Genomic DNA, 15,621 nt, shown 5'->3' with positions numbered 1-15,621 from the left:
CTGTGAACTGAAAGTCGGTGTGGGTAGTCGTCATCAGCTGAGCACAGAGCCGGGCTATCCCCGATTGGCCGAGCAAGGCAGCCACTCAGGTTGCACACCGGGATCGGCTAACCGCCGGGTAATTTGGCTCGTGGATTTGAATGAGAAAAAGCGGTAGAAGTTGGGAATGGGTAACGGAAAAGGGATGATTGGTGAGTGGGAGGAGTAGTGCTATAGATATCCACGTGATAAGCCACCTAGTTGAGCTATCATTTTGTGGCTAGGTCACTTCTGAAAAATAAGCTAACAGCTCAGTGGGCTTTACTTGGTAAGATTAAAAAATATAGTTTATTTTATTTGTATATTGATTTGTTTACCTTTCCTCTACTTTGCATTTCTATCATGTGTTTGTATTGCTTGTTGTTGTAACGTTCTGACCCCGTGCCCCCTACTGGACATCTGTGAAACAAGAGCTCTGTAGCTTATCAGATTCCCCCGGCAACGTAAATAAATGTTCTGATTCTAAGGGACGGGACAATGGTTGTCGTGCCCTTTGAAAAATAATGCTCGTGCTGGCCCCCCCCTTCCCCCCCGCCCTTTCTACACTACCCCCCCCTTTCTACATGCACTCGCCATGCCCCCCCCCCGTGCGTGCAGTGCCGCCGAGCCTGGACAACGCGGGCGGCACGGAGGAGTTGACGGTGGTGCGCGGCACGGCCTTGTCGGTGTCGTGCGAGGCGAGCGGCAGCCCCGCGCCGGCCGTCACGTGGCTCAAGGACGGCGAGCCGCTCTCGCTCGGCCCGCACGTCCGCCCGTCTGCGCAGGTGACGTCCGCCCCACTATCGCCACGTACATATGCACCCCCGTTAACGTAGCTCGTGTGATTTATTATAATCTGACATGACCATCAAAAGGTCCCATAAATGTAACTGCTCGACCCAATCTAACACATTCCTATGGAGGGAGCTGGTAGGAACGTTGGGTTGCTCGGTCAATGGCCAGGGTCAACGGCGGCGTGGTGTATTCCGCAAATATGCCCGACTGTGAGGGCGGGCACAAGCCGGCGTGAGTAGGTTCAACGTTGAGTTTTATAAGGGCACCACAGGGTGACCAGCCCCTCCCCACCCAGCCCCACCCCTCCCACCCCCCACCCAGCCCCACCCTCCCCACCCAGCCCCTCCCCATTCTCCCCACCCAGCCCCTCCCCACCTTCCCCACCCAGCCCCTCCACACCCTCCCCTCCCCACCCAGCCCCTCCCTCCCCACCCAGCCCCTCCCTGCACGACGGACGGACAGACACAATAATCCCCTGTGGGCTGGTTTAACCCGGAGGTTCCTACCAGTATAAGTGCTCTCTTACTTGCATTGTCTTTGTGCTGTTCACCTTTTGGCGTTGTTCTCTGGTCTAACACCGGTGAGACAAGGCCATAAAGAAGGCTGCCTCTGCTGTAGGCCAATCGGTGTCAAGGACATTGCCCATCTATTATCAGAGCATGTTTGTTTGCATGTTTGGCCACAAGTACTGTGTGTGGTTAATGCAGACTTGATGATGTTTGAACATCTTAACACCTGTTTTGTTTCCAGAAATGGAAAAACCTATTCTTATTTTTCATCATTTTGGATACTACCAAAAAGGTCCCATAGATATAACCATCTGGTACAACTTTATTAACTATGACTAATGTGTTCATCACATATGTATATTATATATACCTTTATATTTTTCTATCAAAAATAATTTATTGTAAGCTAAAAATAGCATCATAATGTAAATACATTATACACTTGCCACTTCCAGTTCCCTTGTGGGCGCACATTGATGCCATCACCTTACTCTAGTTAAGAACCAGAATCAGGAAATCTTCTTCACAATTCTGGCAATCGCCTGATGCTGCTTGAAATCACCAGCGAATACATCGTACTCGAATTGTAAATGGTGTGACGTTGATCTCCAATACACCGGTTCTGCTGAAGAAGTAATAGAATGGCATGTTCACGTGACAACTTTATTAATTGGCTGTGTCGGCTGGATAAGGGTTTACGACACACATTTTACTTAAGTGGTCTGACTGAAAATCTATTATGAATCACGGTTCTCATCTTTCAAAGAAAGTGTTAGAATGTGTTAATGAAGATCCCTTGTTTAGTCGGATAGGATGTTCGGTCGAACAATGCATTAGCAGCTAAAACTCTTGAGTAATAATACACACAAAGGGTTATTATAGACAGCAAAAGGCACGATAGTGGCCATTAAATTAGTACTCCCATGATGCCTTCCATGTCACGTAACATGTTGTTATCAAACACTTATTAACGCCGGCACGACATACGATGGAATAGTGGAGCCAGCACCACATCCTGTTAATATTATCTTCCCCGGCATTGATGTTAATACCGCTCATGTGCTGTGCTGGCTTTCATAGGTGCTACTCGCTAACAACAGCACTTGCCCCAAAAGTCCGTTAAGGCAATACGGAGGGGGGGGGGGGTCTTTGTCTTTGCTTCCGCCACACAGGGCATGATCATAACGTTCAGCAAGGCCCGGCTGGAGGACACGGGCCGCTACACGTGCGTCGTGAGCAACCAGGCGGGAGAGCTCAGCAAGCACTTCAACCTCAAAGTCCTTGGTGGGCAAATGCCGCCAATCACAACAACCCACACCTGCACGCCTGTTTCCCATGTGTGATCTTACGACGTTTGAGGCCAAAATCAGGAGTGTGTTTCATGATTGATTTTAGGATCAGATTGCCACCCGACTCGGCCAAATAAATTGATGTCGGATGGAGAGGGCTGTGTACGACACACGTTGGCATTTTACTCATGCGATCTGACCCAAACATCTATTATGAATCGTAACATCGGTCGCGAAAGCCTACGTGTTAAATCAGCACATCTTGCAAGTGTGCGTATGTCTGCCTTTATTTATTTTTCCTGGCACTGGTTTCAGGACCAGGACCAAAGCCCCAGGGTCGTTTGAGAAGTGAGATACGTGACCCACAGCTTAGATTATTTTTTCCAGGAGGGCCTCGTTTTATTATGGTGACCGTTTTGACCTTACTACTGTGGCACTAATAGTGGTGCACTGAATATTTGCATGGACTTCAAATTCAGCCAAATTTCTAGCGTTTTTTTGTATTTGTATTCAGCTGAATTGTAGCAGAATAAACATGGGAAGCCAAATATTTTGAACACTGGACCGCTGTAGTCACGTGACCAAAATGGATGGTTTGTGGTGTTCCCCCACCACAAGCACGTGGTAAGGGTGAGAGATATAGTGGAAAAAGAAAGGTGAGACAAAAAGATAGAAAAAGACAGAGTGGGGTAAAATAGAGACAGACAGAGAGATACAGATACAGAGGGAAACAGCCACAGAGGCAGAGAGATAGAGGGATGCAGTGAGACATGGACGGAGGGAAATAGACAGAGAAAGGGACAGATATTGAAGAAAGGAGACAGAGGTACACAGGGGTGGAGGCGACAGAGATACAAAGACTGGGAGACAGAGAAAACTTTATAAGTTCTTCAAAAAACATGTCTACAAAACAAATTACAATTCGACTTCAAATTCAACTTGAGCAGAATACCCGATTAGGCGTCACGTTTCCAGCCACGCAGCGCAGACTTCCGCCTGGTGCAGCCGGAGCCGCGTCGTTAACGGCGACGACGCATTCCCTTCCGCCGCAGACCCGCCGCGGATCTTGGGCGAGGGCGAGGGCCCCAGGGAGCACTCGGTGGTGGCGGGCAAGTCTCTGGAGCTGGAGTGCGTGGCGCAGGGAGTGCCGCCCCCCAAGCTCACGTGGCTGCGGGACGGGCGGCCCCTGCCCGCGGGCGACGGCGTTCGCGTGCTGCGGGGAGGACAGGTGCTGCGCATCGCGAGCGCACAGGTGAGCGACTCGGTGGAAGAGCAGTGGCGTAGCTACGGAGTGTGCAGGAGGTGCGACTTCCACCAGGGCCCACGGAAACACACGGGATGGCAGCAGCAACGGAGGCCAGGGACGTGCAGGTGATGCCCGGCGAGGACCAGGAGGCGGGCACTGTGACCAGGCCGGCAACAGTCGAGGGGGGAAACGGCAAAAGAGAACTCGGTGGAAAATACAGCCAGAATAGAATAATATGCACGAAAGGGGAGATAAGGAAATCTATTAGAGGGAACGAGGCTTTGGTAGTGGCAACATTTATCGCACAGCTGCGCGACCCAAGGAGAGAAGGTGGAGCGTGGGAGGCAGACACAGCCAAACTGCAGCAATGCTGCCCATCCCATGATGTGTCTCGACATCCCACACAGTTGAATACATTTTATTAACCCCGTAGGCATGGGGAGGGATAACCCTTACTTGGATTTTATCGTATATTCTTCCAATTGAGATACAAACACCCTGACTGCAATGCTAACCAACTGGATGATATGTGTGTGTATATATTTAGAGCGGCAGTGCAACCTGTTAACACGCTTCGCTACGAAACAAGCGACTCGAGTTTGATTCCCGCTCACGGTCGGAACCAGTGACGATTATCTGACCGGTCCTGGGCCTTCCCTAGGTCAACTGAGTACCTGGTGCGGTGTGTAAACATTGCCACAAGGAAGACAAAGGCGGCCGGGCGTGGTGCTGGCCGCCAACCCCGTCATGTGTTGTGCTGGCCTTCATAGGTGCTTGTCCCTACAGCCTGTTCAGGCTATGCAGGGAATCTTTGTCTTTTTTTATAGAAAGCGTGCGGAGCACAGTTGGTGCATCTGTCAGTCATCTCAGGCAGTTAACCCATAACACCTGGATCTGTCCCATGGCGTCCTGTCAGTGAGCCCCAACACTTCACATGACTTCAAAGGTCACTTAGCCTGGCACAATCGCTGTGGTGACATCACCACTGAGTAAGAAATGGCAGCTGTTGTCGTGGTCATATATAGAGTGCATCCACAATTAGATTTAAAAAAAATATCTGATCATGATACTGATCATAATTAATAATAATAGTTTACTGATTTATGCAGAAGAGCTAGTCTGAGTCATATTACATTTTTTTCAGGAGGGTCTTGCTTTGGGTTTATCTTTAAAGCCAATTAATGATGATTTCAGACAATTAATTTTATTTAAGGTGATTTCAGGTGATTTCAGCCAATTAATGAGTGTTCATTGGGGGAGGAATCTGGAGCACCCGGAGAAAATCCACGCACGCACGAGGGGGCGACACTGTAGCCCCACGGTTGTGGAATTCCCTACCGTTGGAAATTCGTTTATCCGATAATGTGGATACTTTTAGCCACATATTTTTATTCTATTTAGCTATTTTTCTCTCTTGGCCTTTCCTTATTCTTACAAGGTGCCTTGAGACATTTGCGGAAAGCGCCTTACAAATAAATGTAAATTATTATTATTAGCCCCCATACAGATGGAAACAGATGGCGATTAGTCCACTTGCTGTCCTGCCTTCTGGCGGGCCAGGCTATGGTGGCCACGGGAAGGGAGTTTCACAACTTTTTTTTGATCCACCAACCCTCACTGCCTCCACAGTGCTGAATTACAGGCCACGAGCACACCCACCACCTCCCGCCTGGCTCGTGATGACTGTTCACCAAGGGTGGCCATTCTGTAACAGACCCAGAGCCAAAAAGAACCCATTAGTTCTACAAAGAACCAAGTGTCTATATAAGTAATTTTTTTATTGAAAGTTTTCGGCACAGCACGGAAGACATTCATTATTCTTTGCCACTGCGATAGTACGTTTTACGTTATGCCCCTTCGATAGAGCCGCATGTGGTGGATTAAAGAGTCGCATGCGGCGGCTCTCGAGATGCCAGTTGGCCACCGCTGCTGTACACCACACAGTGCGGTAACATGGGGCGTGTGCACTTGTGTGTGTGACTGGGGGCTTGTGCAGGTTGAGGACACGGGCAGGTACACCTGCCTGGCGTCCAGCGCGGCAGGGGACGATGACCGGGAGTACCTGGTCAGGGTGCACGGTTAGTGTCGCACTCATCCACGCATTTATGTGGCCACATTTGCGTTTAATCGGTTGTTTAACATTTCCCCGCGTGCCTTTTGTTTTTATGCACACGGGAATTTGTGTGGTTACCATTGTACAGAAAGTGGCGGCAGTGGTGCATCTTTTTGCCAGTATACACGATTGGTGTTTGAACATCTTCACACCTCTTCTTGGTTCTTTCGGTAAAGTCACGTAGAAGATGAATCCCTGCAGTCACGAAAGCTTTAAATCGAAATCTTCACACCTATTTTATTGCCAGAAAGGGTAAAATCTATTCTTATTATTTCATCATCTTGGATACTGCAAAAGGTCCCATAGACATAACTGCTCGACCTGAGCTATAACTGTTCGGATACTTGCATTACCTTTGTACTGAATCTTGACTTAAAGCTTTCGTGACTGCAGGAATTAATATTCTTTGGGTCTTTCGGTAAAGTCACGTGGATAGGTTCAAAGAAAAATAACAAAAAACTACGACGTTTCGATCGCAACGTGAACGGTCGTCTTCAGGAATCTAAACGTCGTAGTTTTTTGTTATTTTCTTTGAACCTATCTACGTGACTTTACCGAAAGACCCAAAGAATATCTGTGTACTATTCGCCTTTTGGCATTTTCTGCTCTAACACTGACAAGGCAAGGCTATAGAGAAGACTGTCTCTGGTTGTCAGCCAATCAGTTTTAAAGATAATGCATATTCATTATCAGAACATGTCTGTTTGCATGTTCACCACAAGTATGTGTAGTTAATGCAGACTTGATGCCTTCCAAAATTGGTATATTTGTTGTTTTAACATCTTAACACGTGTTTTATTTCCAGAAAGGGTAACGTTTATTCTTAATAGTGCATCTGCCAGCCTAGTTGACCAGGGTTCAATTACGAATCGTGGCTAACAAGTGTAAAGCAGTGTCTAAATCAGGCTTCGGCCTTACTTAGGTTGACTAAGACTTAAGCGAGTACCCCAGTAAGATGTGTGAACATTAGACGTGGGGAGACAAAGGTGCTATTGGCCACAGTACCCCCGGTGAGCTCGCTCATCCAACTGGAACTCATCCACTCAGCCCTGAGCCTCGTTGAATAGAGTTCCTTTCCTACTGTCACCCAGCTGTGTCTGCATGAGGTCGCAAAATGTGCTGCTTTCTCCTTCAAGGTGGACGCTGAGTAGCCCAGTATGCGCCTGTTGACGGTTTGGCCATACATATATGTACTTTCCATATGTAATTTAGAAATTACTTGAAAAATAACAATTTTAATATTCCTTTCTTAATCCAATAGGCATCATCACGAATATAGTGTCTCCTCACCAAGTTCCATCAAGGCTGTTTCATCAGTAAAAGGATATATTTCATGTTCATTCCAAAGCCATCCCTTTGCTGAAATGAGCATTGGGTGATTCCCCCCCCCCCCCCCCCCCGAGTAGCGGGCCTTGAGCCAGGGTTGAAAATTCCACAGTTGACTTCTCACAAACTGGAACTATTTTTATCGACCCCCAGAAGGATGATGGGCCAAGTTGATCCCCAACCAGAAATTTTACATATCAGATTCTCTTGCCATACTTTCAAGCATCTTGGTGAGAATTAACAGATGATGTGAGTGCCACACCCAAGATAATTCATGCCCTCCTACCTTCTCTTCTCCACCTCCTCTCTCCTCTTCCTCCTCTGCCTCTTCCTCCTCTTTCTCCTCTACCTCCTCTCTCCCCCACATCCCCCCCTCCCCCACCGTGCTCGTGCAGTTCCACCGAACATCGCCGGCGCCGGCGGCCCCCAGGACCTCACGGTGCTGCTCAACGGGCAGCTGACCCTCGAGTGCAAGTCGGACGCCGTGCCGCCCCCCACGCTCAGCTGGCTCAAGGACGACAATCCCCTGCAGGTACCGTGGCGCCAGCGCAGGTGTGGCGCAGCGGTTAGGAGGACCCGTGGTGGGAAGCGAGTTTGGGAAGTATCGTGCGTGCACGCGAGGACGCACAGGAGGGTTTACAAAAACGGGAGGGGGGCCATTCAGTCCGCGAGTAGCGGATCAATTCTAGAATCTCGTCGTTTTTGGCCCCGGTCGTGAACTTCTCTACACGCAGCCTCGACCAGTGCCCTCCGGTTCTCCTCCCCTGGCCATGCAACCTGGATGCGTTGTGTAACGTCTTACGACACGCGCTTGTCCTCAGAAGTCTACAGTAGCGGGATGGAAGCCCCAAGAAGCCATGCGGGCGCAATGCGTTTGCGTCTTTGCATTGCTCTGGGTCGAGGCTCTGATGTTTGGGAAATGCTTTGATAAATTTTGGCCGGATCTCAATCAGGTTAAGTCCCAAATAGCAACACAACTTTAATCTGTAAGTTCATTATTCATGATAGATAATCTTCAAAGGGGGCGGGGCTGCTATCAGCATAAATAATTTCGACTTTGGTGGGAAATCACTAATAATGGCACCGTTGCCCAAATCACATTGGTTGGACAACTCTGTGCTTGGATGGAACATCCCATTAGTGCAGGTTACACCCTTAAGATTATGAAATGGAATATACCACTATTTCAGAATGAATAGAACATTTGACATCTACAGGTTACATCTCTGTGGCCAAAATATAATTTGCCATTACCGTGACTAACATCTCAGTAACAAAATGTAATATGTCGTGCTGACACTTCAGATTAAGTCCCCGTGATTGAATAGAATATTTTGGTAATGAAGGTTTTACCACTAGGATGATTGGAATATGTCACAACTATAGGTTCTACCTTTGTTGTTAAAGGGAAAATTTCAAAAACTAGACATGAGTGAAATTTTTTAAACAACAGATTACACCCCCTTTGCTTGACTAGAATGTGCCGCAAGTGCAAATTGAGGTTGAATGGAATATTCGACGATGCCAGGTTCCCACCAAATTTGACTGAATGCCGATCATGGCCGTCCAACGCTCATCGAGCTGCATTGGCTTCCGGTTGCCGAACGAATACGTTATTTAAGGTCACACTTGGTACACACAAAGTGCTTGCCACAAATGAACCACAGTACCTTGCCGATCTCGTCAACGAGCATAAACCATCACGCATACTCCCGTCATCCTCGCAGTGGCTTTTGTCTAGCCATCGAACACAGAAGTTACCGCATCGTGTGCTTTCAGATACGCTTTTGCGGCTGTCTGGAACGCTCTTCCATTCGATATTAGGAAGCCACTGGAGCTATGCACTTTAAAATCTCGATTTAAAACTCATTTGTTTATAACTGCTTTTTTGTGTTTAGTTTGTTGTCCTTCCCCACACCTCCAATTTGTATGGTGCGAAAGACGTTCAACATACATGCCACAAGATTGTTCCACGTTACACATCCCCGATGTTAAATGGAACGTGCCACACCACTCCACGTTGACCGCCCCCCCCCACTCCCCTTTATTGCAGGGCATGCACCAGGACGTCCAGCTTACACCCCAGTCGACAAGTGGAACATTCCGATACTCCATGTTCCCGACACCCCCCCAACCCGTAGGTTGAATGGCGCACTCCGTTCGTGTTTTTGTTTTTCTCCCCGCAGGGGTCGGCGCGCCTGCGACTGCTCTCCGCCGGCCGCTACCTGCAGATCAACAACGCGGAGCTGGGCGACGCGGCGCGCTACACCTGCGTGGCGAGCAACGTCGCCGGCAACACCCAGCGCCAGTTCAACGTGGCCGTGCACGGTGGGGCTCGGTGCTGGACATGTGTGGGAAAAAAGAGCTTTATAGCTCATCGGATTCCTCCAGCGTAAACAAATATTCCGATTTTGGGCCACGGGGCCCACTCGCGGACTATCACGGGATTATCGTTGTCGCCAGGTCATCGCCGACTTTGGGCGGTGCCTTTGGCACCATGTCACTGCTACGGCCATGTCCGGATGGATGATGAATGGCCTGCAGTCCCCACTCTCTCTCTTCGCCTTGTCCAAACATGCTGTCGCCCCACTGTTATAAAGTAATACCTCCGGTTTACATCGGGGAATGCGTTCCTGTAAAGGTGCTACGACGAAAATCGGCAGCGGTAGTGCAACGGTTAGCGCGCTGCGCTATGAACCCGATGACCCAAGTTCCATTCCCGCTCAGGGCCAACACCAGTGACGATCCTCTGAACCGGTTCTGGGCCTCCCCTAGGTCGACTCAGTCTCAATTGAGTACTTAGTACTGTGTGTAAACATCGCAATTAGGGAGAGAAAGGCAGCCCGGCGTGGTGCTGGCAACCCTTCCCCTCGTATACCGTGGCGACCTTCATAGCTGCTCGCTAACAGCACTCACCCCAACAGTCTGTTAAGGGGGATCTTCGTCTTCGTGCGTTGCCTCGTGTGCCGCTCGCAGTGGTGCCGAGCATCCGGGAGGGGCCGGGCGCCGTGACGGTGCTGGTGGAGAGCGACGCGCTGCTCGAGTGCGTCGTGAGCGGAACGCCGGCGCCACGCGTCACCTGGAGGAAGGACGGTGCCGTGCTGTCCCCGGGCAACTCCAGGTGAGCTCCCAGTAAACACGCCAACGTCGGGCCAACGTTGGGCCAACGTTGTTGTTATTTATATATTGCTATGATACCATCGAGCGCGATCGCATTAGACCACTTTGCTAGTTAGTTGCTGGGAAAGAAAAAGTGGATAGCACACCCTTCAAAGCTCTCCACCAATCGGGGTGAACCACCCTACGCCCCCCACCAATCCGGTGTGAGCTCGGCTCGTGAGAGCCGTTAGGACTGACAGCTAGCCAATCAGACACAATCATGCCGATTTCATTGACCTCCGCTGGGCACTACGTCAATTACATGACCAATGGAGCTACATTCAACTCCACTAGTGGCTATGAGCCGGGCGTAATTCCACATTTCCATGACGGCACCGGTGCCACTCCACGACCACAACTTTTTAAAAATATATTATTTTTATTGATTCCGTTTTAACAGTCATAACAGAAGACGAGCGTGCATGTAGGACGGCTTGAAATATCCGTAGAAAGATCGCGCCCTCTCGTGATCGCAACTCTTCACTTCCCATAAAATATTGTTCCCCGTCGTCTTGTATCGATCTGGGTTAAATAGAAATCCCCGACTGAGATCGAGGGCTGCAGGCCTCCCTTCCCATTGCCAGTGGGTCGCTCTCCAAGGCGGCGCTTCTTGTCCGGTTTGTTGCCGCTCGCCGACATCTCGCTCGTAGCCTAACGGTATCTGAGCCCTAGCTCTGCCCGCGTCGATACCGCCACCGCCGCGCGCGTGTGTAGGTACGTGTTCCTGGAGGATGGCTCCCTGCGCGTCCTGGCGAGCAAGGTCTCGGACACGGGACGCTACTTGTGCCTCGCCACCAGCCCGGCTGGCTCCGAAAGGCGGCGCGTGGACCTGCAGGTTCACTGTGAGTGCTACCACCATCTCTTTTCCAATTCATGAGCTCCTTCCACTATCTCTCAAGACTCATCAGCTCTCACCTTCACCACATCACTCTGCCATCGCCTACTGAGCCATCTCATCATTTCTCCAAGTCCTCACTGGACCATCTTATTGTATGCTATTGCTGTAACACATAGGATTTCCCAGCCAATATCACGATTCAGAAGGCATGTAAATTAATTGGCCAAATTTTCGTTGTAGACGCCCATTACCCGACATAGCCAACCAATAAAATTGTCACGCGGCGTACAAGCATTGAATGCGTGTCAATAATTATTCTTTCAGCTCACCGGTTAGTTGAAGAACATTTCTCACAACCAGTGGTGGGATGGTCACTTGACGATCCCGTGACGATTATCACCCTCTCGCTCTGTCTCTCAACGCCGGCCTTCGGAACCGATACCACCACGCTTGCCGGGCCACACGACCAGGGAAACTGGGACCTTGCCTCCGTGCCTACGGTCCACCGGTGTGAATTGAATTTCCCATTGCCTTTGTCCTGCAGTGCGGCCGTCCATTGCGGCCGGCCCCACCAACGTCACGGTGGTGGTGAACGTGCAGACGACGCTCGCGTGCGAGGCCTCGGGCATCCCCAAGCCTGAGGTCACGTGGCTCAAGAACGGGCGGCCCCTCAACACGGACTCCAACCAGAACATGTACAGGTGAGGGCGCCGAACCTTAAAGGGGGGGGCTGCATTCTCGGCGATGAGCGGTGGCGGATGGGAAATCCAATCGCTCACCACGAACATCCTCTGAGGGGTCAGAGTCAAATGTTGAAGCGTGGAGCGTTTGTGGACAGTGTTCATCTCCTCTTGGGAGTGTTGAGCCAGTGGTTCAAAGTCTGAATGAATATGGCAGGGACTCGTCAGTGAATCTCTATTGAATTCCCAACAAAGTGGTTGTCATCTTATTGGAACTGAAGAGATGATGTATGTATGTACGTTGAACTTTTTTCTCATCGTACGTAGCCAACCGTGCTAATCGAAGGTGCGGGGAAGGACAACAAACTAAACACACAAAGCAGTAATGATGATGATGATGGACTGAGCCACTCCTGACTAGGATTTCAACTCAGATCCTTCCAACTGTATTATTTCCACACAAGACACGTTGGTGCCAAACTAAGGCATATTTCTGAATCTTGGCATTCGACAATAATACCCGATATTGTAAAAAGCCCCAAAATTTGGCAACTAATTACGAACGTGAAGCATTGTAGGCGAACCGTCCCGAGCAGGCCCACAGCAACCGCTGTGCTTAAATGCCGTTGAACGTGGCGTGTCCGCGGGGAGCACAGGGTGCTGTCGTCGGGCTCGCTGGTGATCATCTCGCCGTCCGTGGAGGACACGGGCCGCTACCGCTGCTCGGCTCAGAACGAGGCCGGAGCCGACGAGAGGGAAATGGACCTGACGGTGCAGGGTGAGCCATATCTACGGGACCTTCTGCTTTTTTTGTTGGCCAGTAACAAGACGATGAAAAAAAATAGGAATAGGCTTTGCCCAATCTGGCAATTAAACAGGCTCTAAGATGTTCAATCGCCAAATAGATACCCATCACTAGATTCCTCTAAAATACTATTTATTTAGTGTTTGAACATCTTAACACCTGTTTTATTGCCAGAAAGTATAAAGCCTATTCTTATTTTTTTCAGAGTGAGCTATGCCTGCAAACCCCAGCAGATGTTAATGTATCATTGATTTAATTACTGGGGAATCGAGTTGAGTCAAGGTCGGTGTCTCGGAGAGCTTTACTGCTGAGCAAGTCTGTGCCGAAATGATTGTTTTTTATTCCAGAGGCAAGCGGCACGATGCGCATGTTGCGCTACGGCCCGTTTACACGAGCACGACAATAATAGATGAATAAATGCTGATGATGATGACAGTGGTTATAAAGATGATCATGGTCATGATGATAAACGGTGATGATATTAAACTGAGATTGACCTCTAACTGAGACGACGACCTCTGGACTGAGATCGCGAGTTGGCGCACTTGCGAGCCGGTCGCCCCGTCATGCCCATGCGCAGTCGCGTTTACGCTGCCCCCCTCCACACCCCACCGTGTGCCACCCAGTGCCGCCCTCAATCGCGGACGAGGCCGCCGAGCTCGTGGTGACCAAGCTGTCGCCGGCGCTACTCACGTGCCACGCGTCCGGCGTCCCCGAGCCCACGCTGCACTGGAGCAAGGACGGCGTGCGGCTGCCGCTGCGCGGGGAGGGCTACAGCGTCCTGCCGACCGGTGGGTGAGCCGTCGTCAAGGACAGCCGCACGCACAACTTAACAGCAATGACGACGACGACAACAACTCACGACGACAACCGCCATTCGCCACTAAACGGCGGCGATGTCACCACGGCGCCTGTGCCAGGCCAGGTGCACTTTGAGGCCACGTCAGGTGCCGAAGGCTCGCTGGCAGGAGGTCACGAGACAACCCCCTGGTGTCATGGGTTGAGTGACTGAAATGACTGGCAGATGCAACCAAGCAAGCCCAGCAGTATATAACACAAGTCAACACGTTCGTCAATAGCACACTGTGGCCTTCAGATAAAATATCTGTATATAGAACACGTTACGTTCTGAACAATGGCCCTTCTTCATTGCACGCAAAAATAGAGATGCCAGATAAATAAAGTTAACGATGTTTGTAGACTGCACTTTACACCATGTGGCCGGATGAGATTTACATTTATTTAAATGTGTTTTTGATTACCAGTATTTTTTTAAGGCAGATGTAAATAGTTACACTGTAAGTATCTATTTGATAACATTCACTCTTCTGTCGCTGTTAAATAAACTAAATTGTGTTAAAAGTAAACTGATTAAATGTTGCTGACACATTGCATTGTGGGTAGATTTGTCTTTGTGAGCACAAGGCATTATCTACCTATCAATGCATCATTAACGCCGTCACTCTGGGCTCTCCATTTACGCTATGAAGAAGGACCATTGACCAAAACGTCACCTATTTTATATTTTTTTTCTTCTAAGGCCACACACAATCATATTGACGAATGTGCTGGGATTTTTTTTGTTCATCGTGCTTGTGCACCACTGCCAACGCATCAACATCGCACAAATAATCAACAGTATATACTCTAACTCAGTGTCTCTCAACTCCAGTCCTTGCAATATGTCACGGTAAAGCTACCCATCATTACCATCCATCTTTTTCTAGCGTACAGCAAGTCGGTCTAAACTACATGAGGATAACTCCAGGAAGTAGTGCGACCAGCCGACGTGGAATGATGCGGTTGTTGGCGATACGGTCCATTGTGTGGTTCGGGTGGCCACAGTCGTTGCACCGTGGGTCATCTAAAGTTCATGGAAGATGTGTGCGCAGAGAACGGTCGCCGTTCTGAAGCGGTTGAGGGAGCAGCACAGGTTTCTTGGTAAAGCAAAGCCACGCGGAGCAGTGGTGGGGTCTGCCATCCATTATGCGCATGCAGTGTGCAGTGCCTCAGTTGTTGGCACGTGAATGGAAGAGATTGGTAGCTTACAAAACCGGTGAACCGTGGGGCAGGGGTGTCGCGAGGACTGCAGTTGAGAAACACTACCGGTAGATGGGACATGGTTTGGCCGCGATGAACGCATACACGCACACACACGCACATACACGCATACATGCATGTACAGGTACCTTTTGTCAATCCACTGCTGGATGAGAGTCTTCCCATGCCATGCCAGTCATGGTCATTCTTTGACCGATGCATATAGAGCAGCACGCTAACCATTGTACCTCCGATCCAACCCCCCCCCCCCCCCAAAACAAAATACGTTCAATATAATTTCTGAAATGCAGTTTCTCTTTTAGATTGTAAGATGGACCATACTCACCACAGTGCCACTCATTCATTCGTAATTTGCATCTCATCCACAAACAGTCCGCGTTCGATGCTGCTCAGATTGCGCGACACGACCACCCACATTATAAGTTTGCCACAGGTGCACGTAGGGCCCTCTCCTCCGCACTGCGTCGGTCGTTAATCGGTGACGATGCTGCCCTTGCAGGCACGGTTGAGATCACCGCGGCGCTGCTGCACCACGCCGGCAAGTACGTGTGCCACGTGAGCAACGCAGCCGGCTCCGCCAAGAGGCACGTCAGCCTCGTGGTGCACGGTGAGCATCGCCGGGACAGGCACGCCGCTCTCACCCTAATCGTTTTAAAAACGACACTCAACTCAACTATTTTTTATTTTACCAGGTAAAGTGCCACTCTGCGATGTAATTTTTTTTTCAGCAGCGACCTGGCCAAAAGTGATATCTCAACGACGTGGTTTATCACGTGGAAATG

The 15,621-nt window shown here is 49.8% G+C and overlaps 1 protein-coding gene across 6 annotated transcripts in view; it reads left to right on the top strand.

Annotated features, from left to right (window-relative positions):
- HMCN1 (hemicentin 1) overlaps nucleotides 1-15,621 on the top strand; it is a 267,719-nt gene that overhangs the window by 206,299 nt on the left and 45,799 nt on the right. For all 6 annotated transcript variants that reach the window (XR_013637801.1, XM_078865602.1, XM_078865601.1 and 3 more), the window contains exons 69-80: nucleotides 637-803; nucleotides 2,495-2,606; nucleotides 3,664-3,863; nucleotides 5,854-5,935; nucleotides 7,692-7,828; nucleotides 9,483-9,624; nucleotides 10,273-10,417; nucleotides 11,170-11,297; nucleotides 11,838-11,994; nucleotides 12,630-12,751; nucleotides 13,405-13,569; nucleotides 15,339-15,446. Coding sequence is in view for 5 of the 6 variants with exons in the window: in XM_078865602.1 (XP_078721728.1) it covers nucleotides 637-803; nucleotides 2,495-2,606; nucleotides 3,664-3,863; nucleotides 5,854-5,935; nucleotides 7,692-7,828; nucleotides 9,483-9,624; nucleotides 10,273-10,417; nucleotides 11,170-11,297; nucleotides 11,838-11,994; nucleotides 12,630-12,751; nucleotides 13,405-13,569; nucleotides 15,339-15,446 (1,665 nt within the window). In the remaining variant the exon portion in view is untranslated. The remainder of the gene's footprint in view (nucleotides 1-636; nucleotides 804-2,494; nucleotides 2,607-3,663; nucleotides 3,864-5,853; nucleotides 5,936-7,691; nucleotides 7,829-9,482; nucleotides 9,625-10,272; nucleotides 10,418-11,169; nucleotides 11,298-11,837; nucleotides 11,995-12,629; nucleotides 12,752-13,404; nucleotides 13,570-15,338; nucleotides 15,447-15,621) is intronic.

This window comes from Lampetra fluviatilis, chromosome 20, assembly GCF_964198595.1.
Source record: "Lampetra fluviatilis chromosome 20, kcLamFluv1.1, whole genome shotgun sequence".
Classification (NCBI taxonomy): domain Eukaryota; kingdom Metazoa; phylum Chordata; class Hyperoartia; order Petromyzontiformes; family Petromyzontidae; genus Lampetra; species Lampetra fluviatilis.
The sequence above is the reverse complement of the archived record's forward strand: the minus strand, read 5'-3'. Positions and strand labels throughout refer to the sequence as shown.